Below are 19,432 nucleotides of genomic sequence, written 5' to 3'. Positions count from 1 at the left end.
CGCCCCCAGCTCTGCATGGATCCAGCCATCTGCCAGCCGCCCACGGCACCCGGGCAGGCCGGGCCTCCACCCTTCCCTGGGCCCACCATGCTACTCACTGTGCTCCTGCCCTGCACAGCAGCTCTTGCGGTCCTCTTCTGCTCTCCTCGGACCTCACCCCCGCCCCTGCCTGACTCTCCGAGCTGACTCGGCTCCTGCCACACAGAGCAGCGGGAAGCCATCAGGTGCGAGCTCCCTCACCCTCCCACCAAAATATCCGTAAGCCTGCAGGCAGCCATCCCACAGTCTTCCCCTCCTTTGCTGTCCCCAGGGAAGCAGTGTCATTCCTCCAGTACAAGGTCAACTGTCCCCTCCACTGGGGGTCCCAGCCCCTCTGCTCTATCAGGAACCTTCTGTTAATCATTATTCCCCAATCTCCTCCGTCTCTAACTGTCCCTTCTTTACTGGTTCATTCCCATCAACTTCGAAATGTACTTAATTGTCTCATCTAAACACGAAACAAAATCACCCCTTATCCCCTGGTTCTCCCCCAGAGCACAACATCTTTCTCTCGTGTTCCTTTTATAGCCCCAGTTCTTGAAAAAGCCACCTGTACTTTGGGGTTTATTTCCTCACCCCCATTCACTTTTCAACCCACTCCAAACCCATGCCCCTCCCCTGCAAATGCTCTCACTAAAGCAGCCAGCGAATGACTTCCAGGTCCCAAACTCTGGGGATGCTTTCCAGTCCGTATCTTCGTTGACCTTGATTCTGTGACATTATACTTGCCTTGTTTGCCTCCTACCTCCCTGGATGTTCCTTCCAGGTCTCCTTTGCCGGCTGGTTCCATGACCCCATCGCATCCCTTAAGGCTTGGACTTCGGCATCCTATACTAGAACCTCAGCATTTTTCATTCTTCACACACTCGCTAGGTGATTACTGTCCTGATGCTGGTGACTCCATGCTGGTATCTCTCCCCCGCATCCAAGTGCTGAATAGCTGTCACCCCCCAGATGTCTCCCAGGCACCTCAAAAGCAGCATATCTGGAACTGGACTCATCATCTCACCCCCTAAACCTGCTCCTCAGTACAGGACTCCACCCCGTCTCATTGTTCAAACCCCAAACCCAGGAGGCTTCCTCTTTTCGCTTCCTGTGAATAAATCACTAGCTCCTATGGATTTTGTCTCTTCAAAAAATCTGTGTCTCAATCTCTGCACGTCTCTCCATTTCCACTGATACCGCTTGATTCTCTCCCTCTGTCCACTTCATTCTCTCAAGGCAGCCAGAGAGGGACTGTTGAAAATTCAGGTCAGCTGAGGCTATTCCCTTGCTGAAAACTTATCAGTCACCTCACTTGACACCTCACTCTTATGAGGATGGGCATCCACGGATGGGCTGGAGACTGGGCAGCCCTCCTCCCACCGTCACTTGGTTAACGTTAACCCGTCCCCCAAGTCTCCTCCTGGGTGACTCTTCAACCCCAGACTAGGTAAACTCCCCGCTGTACGCTGGCCCAGCATCCTTAGTTCCTCTTTCATGGCATTTATCGCTTCTGTCATTGCTTGTTCAGGGTCTTTCTCCCCACGTTTCTCCCCTCCCCCACCCTGCCCCCAGATAGGAGAAGCTCATTTGGCAACAGAAGCCGACTTGGGCTGCCAGGAACCTATTTATGATCCTTATTTGGCCCGCTTTGTACACCTGCCATATTAACAGATACCCGGTACATGTTTATTAAAGTGAAAATTGCACTCTGATGTCTCAGCTAGGTATCAGTAGAAAAACAATTATGTTAAACTAATCATTCAAGATATGCTTGCCGTTTCAAAAGAATTTATTGCTTAGAGGGGAAAAACATTCTAATTGACTGAATTTAGTGGAAACAAACCAGGGGGAGTAAAGGAATTCGGGCCATGTGATGAAAGACCTTGGGAGCAGGAGGTCTTTGTGTTGGTTCTCCCTGGGAAGGGGCAGAACAGGGAGTGATGCTCTGTGTCTAGGCTGAGGGTGCTCAGGGCTCCCTGTGGGGCTGCAGCAGCTAGACACGACCGGGCAGTAGGGCTGGAAGCAGTACCTCGAGGGGCTAAACATTCCTGGAGACCCCAGATTCTCTGTGTGGCCACCCAACAGGGACCCTGTTTGGTTAATCAGTGAAATTGATGCCAGTGGTGGGAAACTCAGTGCCTTTGTGTTTTTAGTATAAAAGTTTATAACTAAATCGAGTTCTTTTCATTTTCCATTTAAATTGACAGCTCTGACCAGTAAAGACTGTTTGTTTGTTTTTTTTTGCCATATGGCATCATTCAGGAATCCCATTGAACCTACCATGAGGTGTGACCCACCGACTCACAGTGAATTTCTCATTAGTTCCTTTTGGAAGGGGAATAAAGGGTTTGATATGTTTGTCTCTTTTTCCAAATATGTCTCAGGACCTTAAAACCGTAAATACTGATTTACAGCAAAAAGATGTCCAACATGATTATTTGTGACCTTCATTTATCCTACTTAGTATGAATGTTTATGTGTTTCTCTGCAGAAGCGTTAATGTGTGTGATTATGGGATGCTGCTAGGGGAGTATTAGTAATATCTGGCACAGGCGCTGTAATAACATGCAAAAGTCTAAATTGAGAAATTCTAAATTCTGAACTCATCTGCCCCAAGGTTGTCAGATAAGGGATAATGGACCCTGCATCTCAATGCAAAATATGTATTTAGGGCAAAGTTGAGAATTAATGATAGAGGGTATAAATTCATAGTCACATAATTTTTTTTACTTAGTTTTTTTGACAAGTAAAAATTATATATATTTAACACATAGTTTTCTTGATAATTTAAATTTGTTGGCCATCTTCTTGTTTCTCTGATTAGATGGTCTTGTTCTTCCTTCACAATGTGACTGAACAAGAGCTTTTTACCAAGAGGAGTACTGTCATCCTGTCATTTGCTTCTTATTTGCAGGTGCTTAATTATTGTATCATCTTTAATTCTTTGCCAGAATCTTTTTTTTTTTTGCGGTACGCGGGCGTCTCACTGCTGTGGGCTCTCCCGTCAGACGCGCAGGCTCAGCAGCCATGGCTCACAGGCCCAGCTGCTCCGCGGCATGTGGGATCTTCCCGGACCGGGGCACAAACCCGTGTCCCCTGCATCGGCAGGTGGACTCTCAACCACTGCGCCACCAGGGAAGCCCTGCCAGAATCTTTATAAGCCATTTGTCCACTTAATTCACCTAAAACTAGAGAATTTAATTTAATATAAGCAGGCCCTTAGATGGTTTAATACTCCACAGTTCTCTGAAAGTGAATGAACCGGTGAACCCTTCCACCTGGTGTAACTCCTGCTCTTTCTTTGGGATTTTTTTTTTTTTTTTTTTTTTTTAGAATAGCTGACATACTGTATGTGACTTTCTGACATAATAGCATTTATATAGTGATTACTTTGCACCAAGAACTGCTCTAAGTGCTTTATGAATATTAACCCATTTAATCCTTATAATAACCCTATGAGTTAGGCTTATTGTATTGTCAATTTTAGAGGTGAAGAAATGAGGCACAGAAAGGTTAAGTAATTTTTCCAAGGTTGGTGGCTTACCCACTACTGGTGGTTAGACTGGCTTGAGCATTTGCTATTCCCACTATTCCATGCTGGCTCCCATATAATCATCTATCAATCTAGATATTAAACAGTATGAAACTTTTAGATCAAAAAAGTTCCAGTATTTTCCTCCTCATCTCATTGGTTCATCTTGTGCTTCCCACCCCTCCTGAAAGACATGGAGCCCGCTGGCCCAGACCTGAGCATCATTGGTCTAATATGAATGAGCCTGTGCGGGGCACAGAAAACCTGAACTGCTTATCCAGGTGCCTTTGTTCCCACTGCTGCTTTTGGCTACTCACTCATGTCTATAGAATTTTCTTTCTTTTTTTTGTATATTTTTTAATAACTTTTTTTTTTTCAAATAGAATTTTCTTCTAAGGATGTTTTGTTTAGTTACTTTAGTCTCTTGAGTGAAATATCTTGCAGATGTGAATATTTCATACTCTGTATTCCTTCAAATATTCTTGGGAGTGGAAACAAATTTCCCTTTTCTTATTCCAGACACATTTTGCTCATTCAGAATTAATATCCTCTAGAGTGGCCTGAAAGGCATTTATCCTGGTCAAACAGGTTTGTTATGCAGTGGTAGTGCATGTATGGACATCTAAACAGGACAAAACAAAACAGCCTTTCATTCATGAAGTAAGACTACTGTTTAGAATAGTGGTCATTTTATTCTTCATTTGTAACATGTGAACTATAGCTAGCCAATGAGTTCCTGTTTTGCCAAGTATTTTCCTCAGTCTTATTAACAGAAATCTTCAGGGAACAAATAGAGATATTTAAGACATTTTAAAAATTTTGGCTGATTAAGTCTGTTCATTGCTTTATTTGAGTGATTTCCCTTGTTTTCGGTTTGATTAATTTGGTTTAGCAGTAAAAGAACCTAAAACTTAGTTTAAATGTTTATTTTTTAAATTGTTGGTAATCCTGCCAGCCATAATTTTACTTTCAAAGGAAAAAAACACGTTTCAAAGTGAGATTTTTGACATTAAGATTCATGCTTTTATCAAAACTTTGATTTTTTTTTTTTTCCTGGTGCCCACTAATGGAATTTTTGTTTTTAGTTTGACAAATGACTTTATGTATTTAAATAATGTCTACGTAAAGTAAGAGAAGAGTTAAGAAAGAATAAAAAAAGGGTTCTCAGCTTTTGTGATTCTGCCTTTTGTGGTCTTAAATATGAGCACAAGAGAAGGATAAACTATGTATTGACTTTTCAATTTAGATTTCACAGTAGTGGAATTGCCAGTAGATTTTTCAAAAAATAAATCACAATACTTTAGCTCAGAGAGACTTCATATGAGATACCCAAAGCTTTGCAAGCACTGGGAGCTCAGTGTCTGAACAGCTCTGAAGCTTGAGGACAAAGCTGCCTTGTTGTTCTGCCATTTGAGGAGCCACAGAGTGATCTGGGAGGCACAGAACCAACATTGTGTTCAGCTGGACCTCTGAGTGGAACATAATTACCACACCTCAGCTGATGTTGGTCCAGGACACTGGTTTGTAATGCTCCCACTCTTGTGACAATCTGAGACTTTTAGTTGCTCTAAAGAAGTCATATGCCATGACTCATTCCAAAGATTGCACCACTTGGCTCACCTGAGAATGTAACAGCCCTGCATGTTTTCCGTATGTTTTTGTAGTGCTTTGTATACCCTTGATTGCATTGTGAGTTTTTGTCCATAACGATGAAGAGAGACTTTTATGCAGAGGATATCTTGTGCCTAGTGTGGGCATGACCTGGTAGGTCTGGGATTGGATGGGTGCTCACAGGGAAGGGACTTAGGATAATTATTTGTAGGGAATTATTCAATTATTCTCTCTGGCAGTGATTACTTATGTGCTTGGAAGAGATGTTTGCATTTGTCAATCAATAATGACTGTTCTGGGAATGTTCTGTAGTATGTATTTTGAAGCATCCCTATTTATGGTTGTTAAGGCTGCTGGCTGAATTGACCCTTTGGTCATTATGTAACATCCCTCTTTATCTCTGGTAATACTCCTTGTTCTGCAGTCTGCTTTGTCTGATATTAATAAAGCCACTCTAGTTTTCTTTTGATTAATGTTTACAAGGTATAACTTCTCCCACCTTTTTCCTTTTACCTATTTATGTATTTATATTTAAAGTGAGTTTCTTCTAAACAGCATATAGTGGGGTCATGCTTTTTTATCCAGTCTCACAAACTCTGTCTTCTAATTGGTGTTTAGATTATTTATATTTAGTGTAATCATTGTATGGTTAGATTAAGATCTACCATCTTGGTAGTTGTATATTTTTTCCATCTGTTCTTTGTTTCTTTTTCCTCTTTTCATCTGCCTTCCTTTGGATTAGTTGACTATTTTTTATGAATTACTTTAACCACACTATTGGTTTATTATTTATACCTTAAAATATTTATTAGTTGTTGTCCTAGAGCTTACAGTGTACATTTTTAATTACTCTCAGTCTACCTTCAGATAATGTCTTGCTTCATGTATAGTGTAAAGACCTTATAACAGTACAATTCCAATTCGTTTCTCCCATTCTTTGAATGATTGTTAAACATTTTACTTTATATATGGTACAAACACATAATACATTGCAACTGTTTTTTTTTTTTTTTTTTTTTTTTTTTGCTGTGGCCTCCCCCACTGCGGAGCACAGGCTCCGGACGCGCAGGCCCAGCGGCCATGGCTCACGGGCCCAGGCGCTCCACGGCATGCGGGATCCTCCCGGACCGGGGCACGAACCCACGTCCCCTGCATTGGCAGGCGGACCCCCAACCACTGTGCCACCAGGGAAGCCCCATTGCTACTGTTTTGCTTTAGATCATCAATTATATTTTAGAGCATTTAAAAATAAGAAGTAAATTTTATCTTTACCTCTATAAATGCTAATTCTAGCACACGTCATTCCTTTATATTGATGCAGGTTTGCCTGGTATCACATTCCTTCTGCTTGAAGAATTTTCTTTGAACATTTTTTATAGTGAAGGTCTGTTGGTAGAATTAATTAATTCTATTAATTTTCATTCATCTGAAAAAGTCTTCATTTTTCCTTCATTTTTGAAAGATACTTTTGCTGGATATGGAATTTGGGGTTGGTGATTTTTTTCTAGAGATGTCACTTTTACTCTAGAGACGTCACTCCATTATCTCTGGCTTGCATGATGAGAAGTGTGCTATGATTCAGATTTTTATTCTTCTGTATGTGATGTAATTCCACCTTGCCCTCTCTCTCCCACCACAGCCTTCAAAGTTTTCTATTTTTTTTTAGTTTTTGGCAGTTTGAGTGTAGTGTGTTGAACTTTTTTGTTTGTTTGCTTTTCTGTGTTTATACTGCCTCATGTTTTCTGAGCATCTTGGATGTCGTTTGCCGTCTTTCATTAATTTTGGAGAATTCTTGGACATTAGTCTCTTTTTCTTCTGGGATTCTAGTCATATGTATGACAGACTATTTGATATTGTCCCATTTGAGTGATTTCTGTCGATATGTATTGTTTCACTGTTTCTTTCCTCAGCTATGTTGAGTCTGTTGATGAGCCTCTAGAAAGCATTCTTCATCTCTGTGGCCATGCTGTTAATTTCTAGCATTCCGATGAACTCTTTGTAGTTTACAGTTCTCTGATGAAAATTTCCATCTGTTCATGCATCTTATTCACATTTTCCACGAAAACTGTAACATATTAATCATAGTTAATATCTCTCTCTGATAATTCCAATATCTGGGTCACATCTGAGTCTGGTTATCTTAATTACTTGGATATTTTACTGTTTTTTTCTTGTTTCTTTGTATGTCTCATAATTTTTGGTTGAAAGTTGGACATCTTCTTAGAACTGTAGACACTGATAAATAGCATTTATGCCTGGAAATTGGCATACCCTATTTATGCTAGGACTTTAGTGTGGAGATTGGGTCAATATAATAAGGAATTGAGCTGTGTTTGAGTTTTTGCTGTTGCTATGGCTATCCTCAGTGCACGATCGAGTTCAAAATTTTCTAATGTTGCTTTGTGTTTAGGGTAGGAATTGGGTTGCCAGAGGGTTTTCTCCATACTTGTGTTGCACCCTCAACTTTAGGCTTGAGCCTGCACATCAGAAAGGCTTTTCCTTGTCACTCTTGCCTCTCCCCCAGCAGTAGACTCTTGTTATTTGATACTTGGTAATTGCTAGCCTGGAGCAGGGTGGGTGTTAGGTGATGGGAGTGGAAGAACGTCTTCTTGTTCTGGTTCAGCCTGAGTCTTAGGCAAGTGCTCTGCCTCTGAGTCTCAAGGATGGAGCTTTGTAATGACCCTGCCCCTTGCCGGTGGTAGAAGCTGTCTATAAGTGTGGGCCCAGGGTCTTTCCTCCTCCTCTCTAGGGGTGAAAGATTTTCTTCTTTTTCCATTCCTTGGCAGCACTAGGTTTCAGCTGCTGCTCTTGGAGTGACGGGGTTTTCTTCCCTGTCCTCAGTGGTTGGGCTTTTGTTGATGGAGCAGATGGGAGGGAGGGTCTGGGTGAAGTTTGTGTCTTTTCCACAAAGCTTCTCCTCTCCCCTCCTTGGCCTCCACCACGAGGGAGGCTCTCCCTGGTCCTGTGCCTGCCCTCGGTCCTCCTTGTGAAGATCTGGTGAGATCCGTGAAGAGCCTGCAAGTGGGTACAAATTCCCAGTTGGGTAGTGCGGCTCCCAGGGGTTCTGTATTCTCATGCTAGCCCACACCGGGCTTCTGGCGGTTCATTATATTTTTAGATGATTTCTCACCAGCTTGTATGAGGCCTGGCATCTGCCCCAGGAAGCAGTGTTTGCATCCTGGCTTTCCTTGGAGGAGTCTGGCTTTCCTTCGAATTCAGGCCATTTGGTTGTCCTGTGACCTTAGCTCTCTGAAGAGTTCTAGAAAGGTTGATATTTTGTAGATTATAGAGCTTTCCTTTGTTGTAGGGGGAGCAGCAACATTCCAGCTTTCCACTTCTGTGGGAATGTGCTTCTTTACTGACTTTTCAAAGCCTGAGATTTGAGTTTTGCTCCTTCATTTGGGTGCAGTTAAATTCTGATTCTCAAGTGAGCTAAGCATTAAAAGCCTGGCCGATGTCCTTGCAGAAACTTGGGGACTGTGGCAGCCGTGGAGCCAGTGTAGTGCCACGTGTGGGGACGGTGTCAGAGAGCGTCGCCGCCTGTGCCTGCCCTCCTCCCCCTCCCGACCTGGCTGCCCTGGAATGTCCTCTGAGAGCTCCCCGTGTTCCCTGGAGGACTGTGCGGGTAGGTATCCGTCCTCCTTCGTAAGCCTCTTCCCAGAGGGACTGTCGAACCCAGCCCTGCCTGACAGTCGCCAGTCTGAGTTCAGGAGTGGACCCGACACTCTGTCGCTGCTGCTTCTGGCTGTACAGACTCTGTGCCCTTCAGTGTGTCTGCGACTGGGGGTGTCTTGCCAGGGAGATGACAGGGGACTTAACACCGTCGAAGATGGGGAAATGACAAGGACATGGGTGTAAATGAAAGATTCAGACGTACGAGATCACGTTTAAAAATACAAAACATGGGAGGGATGATGATTTCTTCCCGATATTTGTTGTTTTTGTTTCTCTCTCCTTTACTTCTCCCCCCTAGAAATTGTGGGGAAACATTAAAAAAAGAGTTTTTCACCTCCTCATCTCCGAGAAGCCCCAGGGAACCAAAATGGACATTATTTGTCCAAGATGGGGCAAGGCACCCTATCTTATCCCCTGAAGGGCTCTGTGTTTATTCTCCACACACCCCCACCCCGCCCAGGAGGACAAGGTGGGGAAGTTCATCGTGCCCTCACCTGCGGGCTGGCCCCGCCTTCATCCTCTGAGCATCTTGAAATGACCCCCACTCGTAGGTGCTCAGTGAGTATTTGATGTGGGTGGTCTATGGTGTGGTGCTCAGGTCACTCAGTTGGGTTTGCTGCAGCTTACGGAGCTGAATCCCATTCATTTGCCACAGGTTACAGTAAAAAAAAGAATGCTTGCTGTTCCCACACACCATCGCCCCTTCTGAGACACAGCCAGCTCACCATTTAGTTGACCAGCCTTTGCTGTGGTCCTGACCCTTAGGTGAAGTCCTTCTGTCCAGTCCCGACTCCTTCCACTCTCCAATTCCACGTCGAAGACCATCCCTGGTTCCTTGTCCCTTTGGGATCTGGAGAAGTGTTTTTCTGTGTTTGGTCTCAGAGCACCTTGTAGCCAAGACCAGTGGCACCTGGCAACACCTTGACCAGCATCCCCACCTGTGACCTTACAAAATTCTTGCTGTCTCCTCTTTCCAGCCAGTGCTGTAGACCTTGTTCCCTTTATTCCAGCATCCTGAGGACATTCTCTCTCTCTGATTTTCCTTTTACAACCTCAGACCCAGGCTTTTCTCCCAGCCCCCAGCCTATTGTCTTCTTTCATCAGCCCTGAGCCCCACCCTGAATCTGTTCTTTCTCCAGTTGTATCTCACACTGTCTTCTAAGGCTCTCTTCTCTGTCTGCCCTTTTCTTTACAAGTCCCCTTACTCTCCACAGCTCCCTCCTTGTGTGTAACTTCCTCCTCTCCGTTCTGGGCTGGCGTGTTGTATTAAGACATTTCATCTAGGGCTTCCCTGGTGGCGCAGTGGTTGAGAGTCCGCCTGCCGAAAGACTTAGAAATGAAAACAAAGAAAGAGAATGCCATGCACCGAAAGTACTGCCAGTAAAAAAAAAAAAAAAAAAAAAAAAAAAAAAGATATTTCATCTAGAGTTCTGTAATACTCAAATGAATTAAAAATCAACTGCCCCTGGCTTCTATTGCACTTTTAGAAGGGACTACGGTATCAACCATTTATTACATTATCTCACTCAAAGCTCACAATAACTCTACAAGGCAAGGATTCTTACGCTGGGCTCAGATCTTGAGAGCTTGCTGCTGCCCGGCATCTTTTCTAAGTGCCTTGCACGTATGAAGTCAGTACATGATTATCTACACATACAGGTGAGGACTTTGCAGCAGAGAGAGAGGGTAAGTCACCTGCCCAAGACCATAAAGCTAGAAAGCAGGGGACTAGATCTGACCTCGTACTAAGCTACCTATCTTGAATACTTTGCCTCTACATACAGGCCAGTCTAGCTTTCTACAACCATCCTGGAATTAGCAGTCAGTTTTTGAGGCTGTGTGGTATTATTTCATGTTCTGGCATCTTAATCTCTTTAATCCTGGGTGGGAACTGGAAATTTGTACATTACAAATTAGCAGAGAGGGTAAGTGCTACAGGCACCCCTACTTCTACTATAAGTGGTCCTCAGAAAAAATAAATGCTTGTGTGGATAAAAATGATCATTTCTTCCAACCGTTCTCTTTTTCCAGTTCAGCCTGTTTTCCACTCCTTGGAAATGTAAAGATCTGTTTGCAGGCTGCTTAGCATCAGGAAGTCTCCTTCACTTCACGGAAAAGAGGGAAGACAAGATGAGGCAGAGATGGGTGAGGTCAGCAGCTTTGGGGCTTTTCTCCAGCTGCGGCTTTGAAGGGTTCCAGCCAGAGTCAAGTGTAACAGCTAAGAGGTCCACGTGTACATTTGCAACGCTGCGACCCACTGACGGAGCAGCCACTGCAGACGAAGACATGATCAGTCAGGGAACAAGTCTTTCATCATTCAACTATTTTCGCTTGGTTGAGAGTCTGGAGTTTTGCTTGGCTTTGAAAGGATGTTTTTACGCCAAGGTCTGAGTGAAGTTCTACGTTAATTTGGTCTAATCTTGTTCACCGCGAAGATGGGAGGATCCAATTGCCATCGTGCCCACGTTCCATCTGATGGGGTGTTGGTCATTTTGCGATTACCTTTTTAATAATGAATCTATTAATGAATATAACATTAATTGAGTACCAACTCTATGCCAGTTATTGACTGGGGTTGGGAGTATATAGATAAGCCATGTCTCTGGAAGGGGCTTATGATACGGTAGCTCAGCAGACACCAAAGCAGGCGTAGCATACAGTGCAGTAGAAGGGTATCCACAGCCTGCTACAGAAGCTTGTGACAATCCATGCTGGGAACACCTCTGTTCCTGGAGGAGGTGATATTTGAGCTGAAGATTGAGAGCTGAATAGGCATCACCTGGTGAACTAGGTGAGAAAGGGAATTTTAGCAAATGGAGCAATGGATGAAAGCTTGGAAGACGATGGCATATTATGAAACCCAGGGAACCTGGCAAGAGTTTGATGTGGCTGCAGGATAGAGTGTCAGGAGGGAGTGAGGGAAATGAGGCTGGACAGGGAACTTCCCTGGCGGTCCAGTGGTTAGGACTCTGCACTCTCACTGCCGAGGGCCCGGGTTCAATCCCTGGTCGGGGAACTAAGATCCCACAAGCCACACAGCGTGGCCAAAAGAAAAAAATAAAAAGGCACAAAATGAGACTGAACAGGTAGGCAGGGGCCAGATCCCGAGGGCCCTTGAAGACTGGACCTGTGTTGTGGAGGGATCTCTTGCCTGTAGCGTGGAATACAAATCAGAAGGGCCAGGAGTGGCAGCAGTGAGGCCTGTTAAGAGGTCTTCAGTGACCCAGGGGGAAAAGGGAGCACTGGCAGTGGGGATGCAGAGGAGGGAAGGATTCAGCAACTCTGGATGTGGCGAGTGTGGAGAGGGGCGTGTCGCGGGTGGGACCTAGGATTTTAGCGCTGGCAGGTGCAGGACAGCAGCACCATTCCCGTGAGATCAGATGTATCAGAGGAGGCGCAGCTTCCGGGGGAAGATGATGAGTCCTGGGCGTGTGGAGGTGGGAGTGTCGGTGGGACGTCGATGGAGAGAGCAGAGCTAGTGGAACCAGGATGGGATCTAGCTCTCCTGGCTCCAAAGTCCATGTTCTTCTCTCCGAATTAGAGAACTGTTGAAACCAAGAAGAGAAACAATCACAGGAAGGGTCGGACAGTAGCCGATGCGGCAAAGCTCAAGGAATAGCAGGACGGAACTCCTTTGCATTTGGCTATTAGATGGTTAATGACCTCGATAGGGGCTGCTTCACTGGAAGCCTGGGGGCAGGTTGCAGGAGCCAGAGGTGATGAGGAGTCAGCACATGTGGACCCTTCTTTCTGTACGTTCCGCTGGGAAGACAAGGAGCGAGATATGGCAGTGGCAGTAGTGAGAGGGTTCTAGAAAGATCTTTGTGAAGTGCGAAGAGCTTGAACGTGTTTCTGTGGAGATGCACGGAGGAGAAGCTGGAGATAATAGGTACAGAGGGATGATCCCCCTGGAGAAGGGTGGCCTAGAGAGCACCTGGTGGACTCGTCTTTATGGGGAGGCACTTCTCCCACTAGTTCCCTAGAGAAAGAGGGAAATGGAGACGCGGCTGCTGCTGAGTTTATGGGGGAGGATAGGATGGCAGAAGAACCTGGGGGTGTACTTGCTTGATAGCTTCTAACTTTTGTGATCTAGCAGACGGCTGAGGAAGAGGATTAGCGGTAAAACTTTGAAGCACTGTTGTAGGGGATGGAAGAGAGAGTTGCTTAGGAACCCGCGGAAGGATTTGCGGGCAGTCAAGTTTGGGCGCCATCAGTACACAAAGGTTCTGGCCTGCACGGGTGCATTATTCTCTCCACCAGGGCTCAGGGGCCTGGGTGCAGCAGCTGATAATCCACGTGTCTGGATTTTTCTCGGAACAGACTTGTGCTTCTGAGCAGGCGAAGGGATACAGCTCAGTGTTAGAGGTCAGAGAGTTGAGATGATTGGCAGTAGAAGGACTTAAGTGATGGATCCTGGGTGTAGGGAGAGAAGTGAGGGCAGAAGGTGGCTGGCGGATGGAGAGAAAATGGAGGGGTTGGAGAATCAGATGTTGCAGCGAGGTTGAGTAACCATTATATGAATAATGAGTGAGTGAGAGGGGAGGATACAGCCGGAAAGTGGGCTGTGAAGCTTTAAGGTTTCAGAACAGGAGCAGCTGCAGACAATGGGAAGGTATGGCAGCTTGGAAGGACAATGAATGGTCCCAGCTGTGGGATGGTGAGGAAGACTGGACCCAGGTGCTAGTAACTGATGGCTGCCCAGAGGTGGGGAGATGACAGAGTTGAGGGGTAGAGGGTAGAGGGTGGTCTGGGTGGATGACGTGGGCGTCAGAAGATTAGAACTTCCACACGGAGGTAAAAAGTTGGCTGAGATGGCAGCCAGGAACGAGGAGGCTGAGGAGCACGCCCTGCTTCTGGCGCTGCTTCTGATGAAGCTTCACCCAAGAGTGAGCTGGGGAGGCTGTGCCCTGAGGGATGGCCTGTCCTCAGGTCAGGCAAGGAGATACACAGTGTTTTGTGGAAAGTTTCTGCGTCATGAGGAGTTTGGTTATAGGTGTCCTATAGGGTGCGGTGGAAAGGGGAAAGGGGAGCAGTGGGAGGATGGAGATGCGGCACAGAACTGGTGAGGATAAGACTATGGGAGGAAGAGATAGAGGACATGTGACTGGAAGGGCTTGAATGGCGAACAGTGACCAAGGAGGAAAGAGAGGTGAGGCCTGGTGGCATTGGGTGGTCTCGGGTTCCCGGGTGCTACAGGCTGAGGCCCCAGGTGGCGTCTGAGTCTTCGTGAAACATTTATTTTTATTTTATTATTTTTTTTGCGGTACGCGGGCCTCTCACTGTTGTGGCCTCTCCCGTCGTGGAGCACAGGCTCCGGACGCGCAGGCTCAGCGGCCACGGCTCACGGGCCCAGCCGCTCCGTGGCATGTGGGATCTTCCCGGACCGGGGCATGAACCCATGTGCCCTGCATCGGCAGGCGGACTCAACCACTGCGCCACCAGGGGAGCCCATTGGTGAAACATTTTGATGACTGTGAGACACACCAGTTTGAGAGAGCAGGGAAGAAGAAAAATCATTGCCACATAGAAGGTAGGAAGGGGAGTGAACAGCTGAGAAAACAAGAGTGAGAAAGCAGAGGCGTCAACACTGAGGAAAGGCAGTTCCTGGACATTGGGAGGGAAAAGTGAGCTGTAGTATATTGCCAGAAGACTTATTTTCACCTATTAATTTCTCTTGAGATGTGCAAATTTAGCTACAACCTGCCTAAACTGTTTTGCATTCCAAGTGTTACACTTGGCAGAAATTTTCCGAGGTGCATCTCAAAGGTACATTTAATTATAGATATCCCATGTTTACCTTAAGTGAAAAACCTTGATTTTTACCTTGAAACGTTCCTCATGAGGCTTCTTTGTAGAAAACTGGGGACAGGTGTCAGCAAGAGCCAGTGAGCCACCTTGATTGTGGCTCATCTGCTCACCTCCCTTCTACCAGTCTCTGTTTTGCAGTTTGGCTTAAAAGCCTGCCTGCAGAAATATATGTAAGACCAGAAATCCCAGTCCTTGTTTATTTTCCTTCCTTCTTTAATTGCTACATAATTAGAGCAAGCCACTCAGAGACCTTAGACCCAGGCAGAGAAAAACGATACTAGAGAATGCATTCGTTCTTCCTTTTTTTTTTTTTTTTTTTTTTGTAGCTTTCCAGCCATCCAGTCCGTCTCCTTTCCAGCCCCAGGCTCCCGTGAAGTCCAACAACATCGTGACGGTCACCGGGATATCCCTGTGCTTGTTCATCATCGTGGCCACCGTGCTCATCACGCTGTGGCGGAAGCTGGGCCGCGCCCCCAAGTGCAGCACCCCAGTCCGCCACAACTCCCTGCACGCGCCCGGCTGCCGGAAGAACTCGGACGAGGAGAACATCTGCGAGCTGAGCGAGCCCCGTGGCAGCTTCTCAGATGCGGGCGACGGGCCGGCGGGGAGCCCCGCGGGCCAGGGCATCCCTCTGACCTACCGGCGGAGCGTGCCGGCGCCCCCTGATGACGAGACCTCGGGCAGCGAGAGCTTCCAGTCCAACGCCCAGAAGATCATCCCGCCCCTGTTCAGCTACCGCCTGGCCCAGCAGCAGTTGAAGGAGATGAAGAAGAAAGGCCTGACGGAGACCACCAAGGTGTACCACGTGTCCCAGAGCCCCCTGACGGACACCGCCATCGACGCCGCCGTCGCCGCGCCCCCGGGAGGCTCCGAGAGCCCCGAAGAAGCCGCGGCCGGCAAGTTCCGCCTCAAATCCCCGTTCCTGGAGCAGCCGCCTGCGGCCGGCGCTGGGGACGGGCCCCCCTCCCGGCTGGACCACCCGCTCCCGCCGGCCAGCTGCGCCGTCAGCCCCAGCCAGAGCCTCCTCCGCAAGTCGCAGATGAGGAGCCACCCGCGGGGGTCCCATTTCCGGAGGACGGCAAGTTTCCACGAGGCCAGGCAGGCCCGACCGTTCCGGGAGCGGAGCCTGTCCACCCTGACCCCCCGGCAAGCCCCCGCCTACAGCTCCAGGAGCCGGACGTGGGACCAGGCGGGAGAGCGAGTCCGGCCCCCGAGTCGAGGCGCTGCCCTGGTTCCGGAGAAACGGGACCACTGTCCAGGGGCAGGTGGAAGCAGTGGCCCGTTAAGCCCTTTCCCTAAACCCCACACCCTGGGGCAGCCCACGAGGAAACCAGACCTGGGCGATAGCCAGGCAGGGTTCGTGGCGGGAGGTGAGAGAACGGAGCCTCACCGGGCTCGGAGGGGACCGTCCCCCAGTCACAGGATTGTCTCAAGGAAGCGGCCTTCCTCCCCGGCCCCCAGAGATAGCTACCAGAGGGTCAGTCCTCTGAGCCCTTCTCAGTGTCGGAAAGACAAGTGCCAGAGCTTCCCCGCCCACCCGGAGTTCGCCTACTACGACAACACATCCTTCGGCCTCACTGAGGCGGAGCAGGGGATGCTGGACCTCCCGGGATATTTTGGGTCAAACGAAGAGGATGAAACCACGAGTACGCTGAGTGTGGAGAAGCTGGTCATCTAGACCGAGCTCAGCCTGAGACTTCACGCAACTGGGGTCCTTTGCCCAGCTCAGGGTATCAGCTGCTCACAGTGTTCTCTGGACTGTTTTGTGTAACTATTTGTACAGCAGGACAGGATGTGGGGCGGTGGTAACTGACATCGGTGTCCGCATGTGTTTTAATCCATACGGAAGAAGTTATTTATCCGGAGCTTTTCCCTTCGTTATCCTGTTTCTATTGGCTTATTACTGCTAACTCTGATAATAAAAATTTAAACAAGAGTGAAATAGGGCTTGGTCTCTCATGTGAATATGAAAAATGACAAGCTGCAAGTTGGCAGGTTCCAACTTGAAACAACCTGGGAGTTTTCGGCAGGAAGAAGGGCTGGAACAAAGTACCCTGCCGATACAGCCCTGAACTGTAATTTATTGTTTTAAGTCCTTCAGAATTTGACTCCTGCATGGGCAGTATTGAAGAGGTTTTGTATTTGACTGATTCAGTCAATTATGGCTATTCCTAGGTTACCTAGAATTGGTGATACCACAAGATATTCCAGAAGAACTTTCAGGCCAGAGTTGGGTGATATCTTACTGTTTTTTACGCAAGAAAGAGTGCTGGGGACTCGACACAAACTTTATGTGAGTTAGTTCTGCTTTGGAGAAAGAATATAAGAAGCTGATTGTTCAGGTAGTGAGTCAAATGAAGACCTATCCATCATTGTTCTGAGCAAAAAGTAAACATTTTGGAAAGGAAGGTGTTGTCTCCTAGGAGAGCATCAACTGGAACCCGGGCAGTGGATGCTTGTCAGGATGCTGCCTGGCATCAGGATTCTGACTATGTGCTCCTGGACCAAGCTGGCAGCCAAGACCCCAGGAGTGTCATTCTGAAACTGGTGTGTGTATTTTTTTTTTTTTTTTTTAATAGAGGACGTTTACTATTCCTTTGCTGGTCAAACAGAACACAGATGGGGAGTACACAGGAGAGGGGTGCCTTGTAAAGGGATGTATGTGGCGGTTTCTTGGGAAATAGTCCAAGGAGTCTTCTCAGCAAAGGGACTTGGGCTGGTGTGTCATAAGCATCCAACACACCCAGTCCTTGGCCTTAAGTTGGGGTCCCCCCCATAGGCAGTCTGTGGAGAGTCTCACTTTTTTCCCAGCTCCTTTGCTGGAATCCACACTCCCAGTGTGATGGGGGGCTTGGTCCTAGAGAGGGGTCTGGAGAGCCCCCAGGAAACAGCCCAGGGTTCGTAAGAGGGCTCCTGTGCCCACTGCCCAAGGGGACGAGAACCCTGCGGGGTGCTAAAGGCTGCCCACCTCTCCTCTGCCCTCTTTCCTTCCCCCAGGCTGGGCAAGAGAAGACGAGGGATGAGTAGGATCTCCAGCCTCTACTGAGTCCCAGGGGCCTCGGGGTGGAGTGGAGGAAGGGTGGAGAGGAGCGTCTTGGCCATCAACAGACACTGTAAACTTTGGTTTAAAACAATACCTTAAGTGGAGGCAGGGCTTCCAGCCTGGGGCCGGAAGTATCATAATATCATGTTATTTAGAAAGTATGTGAATTAATCTCAAGTATACGGAAAACAGGTAGGCTGGATTATGATTTTACAGCTTAAGCTTTTGTAATTGGAAGAAAGAGGGAAATAGAGAAAAGAAGTCTTTTTAAAGTATTTATTTATTGGCTGCGCCGGGTCTTCGTTGCCACATGCAGGAACTTTAGTTGTGGCATGCGAACTCTTAGTTGTGGCATGTGGGATCTAGTTCCCTGGCCAGGGCTGGAACCTGGGCCCCCTGCATTGGGAGGGTAGAATCTTAGCCACTGGACCACCAGGGAAGTCCTGAGAAAAGAAGTCTTTTAGAAATTTAGGATCACTTAATGTTTTCTGATTCAATCTGCCTACCACATTTTACAGATAGAGGATTCGAGGCTTGGGAAGGAAATGAACTCCTGCCGGGTTGCATGGACATGGACTCATATTTTAGTTCTAACTGCCCTACTGTTTGCACTCTGCCCTCACAGCCTTTTTGAGTCTTCTTCCAACAGCAGAAACTTCCTGAGAAAGCTGGCCCTTTTTGCAGTGAGAGGGCACAGAGAGATGCCTTTACTAGCTTTTCGCAAAGGAAGGAAGCTTTCTGCTGCCTGATGTGAGAACTGGTCTTGCAGCTTGCTTTATTTGGAAGTGAGGGCTACGCAAAAGAACCTAGAGGTCAGGTTCCATCATTGGAAGTCTGTCATCAGGTATCATGTGGGCACTCTGCAATCTGGTATACTTCCTTTCAGACCTTGAACTTGACACCTTATCTGCATACACTTGAGTAGCTGCACTTTCTTTTTGTTCACCATGACCTCTCTTAGCTGCCACGCCCACCCTTCCTTCTAGAGTTTATCAGGATGTCAGCCTGCTGGCGAGGTTTCAGGGACCACTGGAGAGAGTGGAATTAGATGGGGAAAAAAAATCACAAATAAAAAAATGCAAATACTGTACTTTAAAATTTTTCTTTGATATTTGTTGCATTACCACTTCATTTGTTCCACTATTATTGAAAACTAAAATGTATTTCCTTTTGGAAATGCTTTAATAATAGCTATCTACCTTTCAGGAACTGGAGGAATTGATTATTCAAAAGTTTTTGACAACTGATGGAAAGAAGAGGAAATCAGATTTTTTAATCGCCCTTTTCTTTATTTGTCCTACTAGAAAGCTCTGTTCTCGTTCCAAGTTCACAGGCTTGTGTGCCAACCTTTGACAGAAGGTATGCTTGCTTGTTCCAGACCTCACAGTGAATTTCCAAAAAAATTGTTTTTATCAGACTGAGACAAAAACAGCAATGGGAAGGTGAAAATTAGAGAAAAACAGTATGAACAGAAAGATCTTCTGTTAAATTATGTTCTTCCCCTGTATATCATGCATTTAAATTAATATCACAGTGAATTAATACCAGCATATAATATGTTCACCATCTGCCTAGCCCGGTTTTCTGTGGGTCAATCTCTACATTTAAAAGTTAAGCGAATTTGGCCTCTGTCTCTGAGAAAAAGAAAAGCGGGTGCTTCGGCATTGCCTTTGGTGGTTAAGTGGTTAACTTCCTTAGAAATAATCTCCTGTTCCTCAGGAGCATGTCCCTAGGTCCTA

At 46.8% G+C, this 19,432-nt stretch overlaps 1 protein-coding gene and 1 non-coding gene across 3 annotated transcripts in view; both read left to right on the top strand.

Moving 5' to 3' along the window:
• Positions 1-16,587, top strand: part of THSD1 (thrombospondin type 1 domain containing 1) — a 25,114-nt gene extending 8,527 nt beyond the window's left edge. The window contains exons 3-4 of one of the 2 annotated variants that reach the window (XM_007471675.1): positions 8,634-8,792; positions 14,977-16,587. In XM_007471675.1, the coding sequence (XP_007471737.1) occupies positions 8,634-8,792; positions 14,977-16,328 (1,511 nt within the window). In that variant the 3' untranslated portion in view covers positions 16,329-16,587. The remainder of the gene's footprint in view (positions 1-8,633; positions 8,793-14,976) is intronic. The other variant, XM_007471676.1, reaches the window with a different exon arrangement.
• TRNAE-CUC (transfer RNA glutamic acid (anticodon CUC)) lies at positions 11,786-11,858 on the top strand. The gene has a single exon. It is a non-coding gene; the product is annotated as a tRNA-Glu (tRNA).
• Positions 16,588-19,432: the final 2,845 nt, after the last annotated feature.

The sequence above is a fragment of the Lipotes vexillifer genome, unplaced genomic scaffold (assembly GCF_000442215.2).
Source record: "Lipotes vexillifer unplaced genomic scaffold, Lipotes_vexillifer_v1.1 scaffold470, whole genome shotgun sequence".
Taxonomy (NCBI): Eukaryota; Metazoa; Chordata; class Mammalia; order Artiodactyla; family Lipotidae; genus Lipotes; species Lipotes vexillifer.
This window is presented reverse-complemented; position numbering and strand designations above follow the sequence as displayed.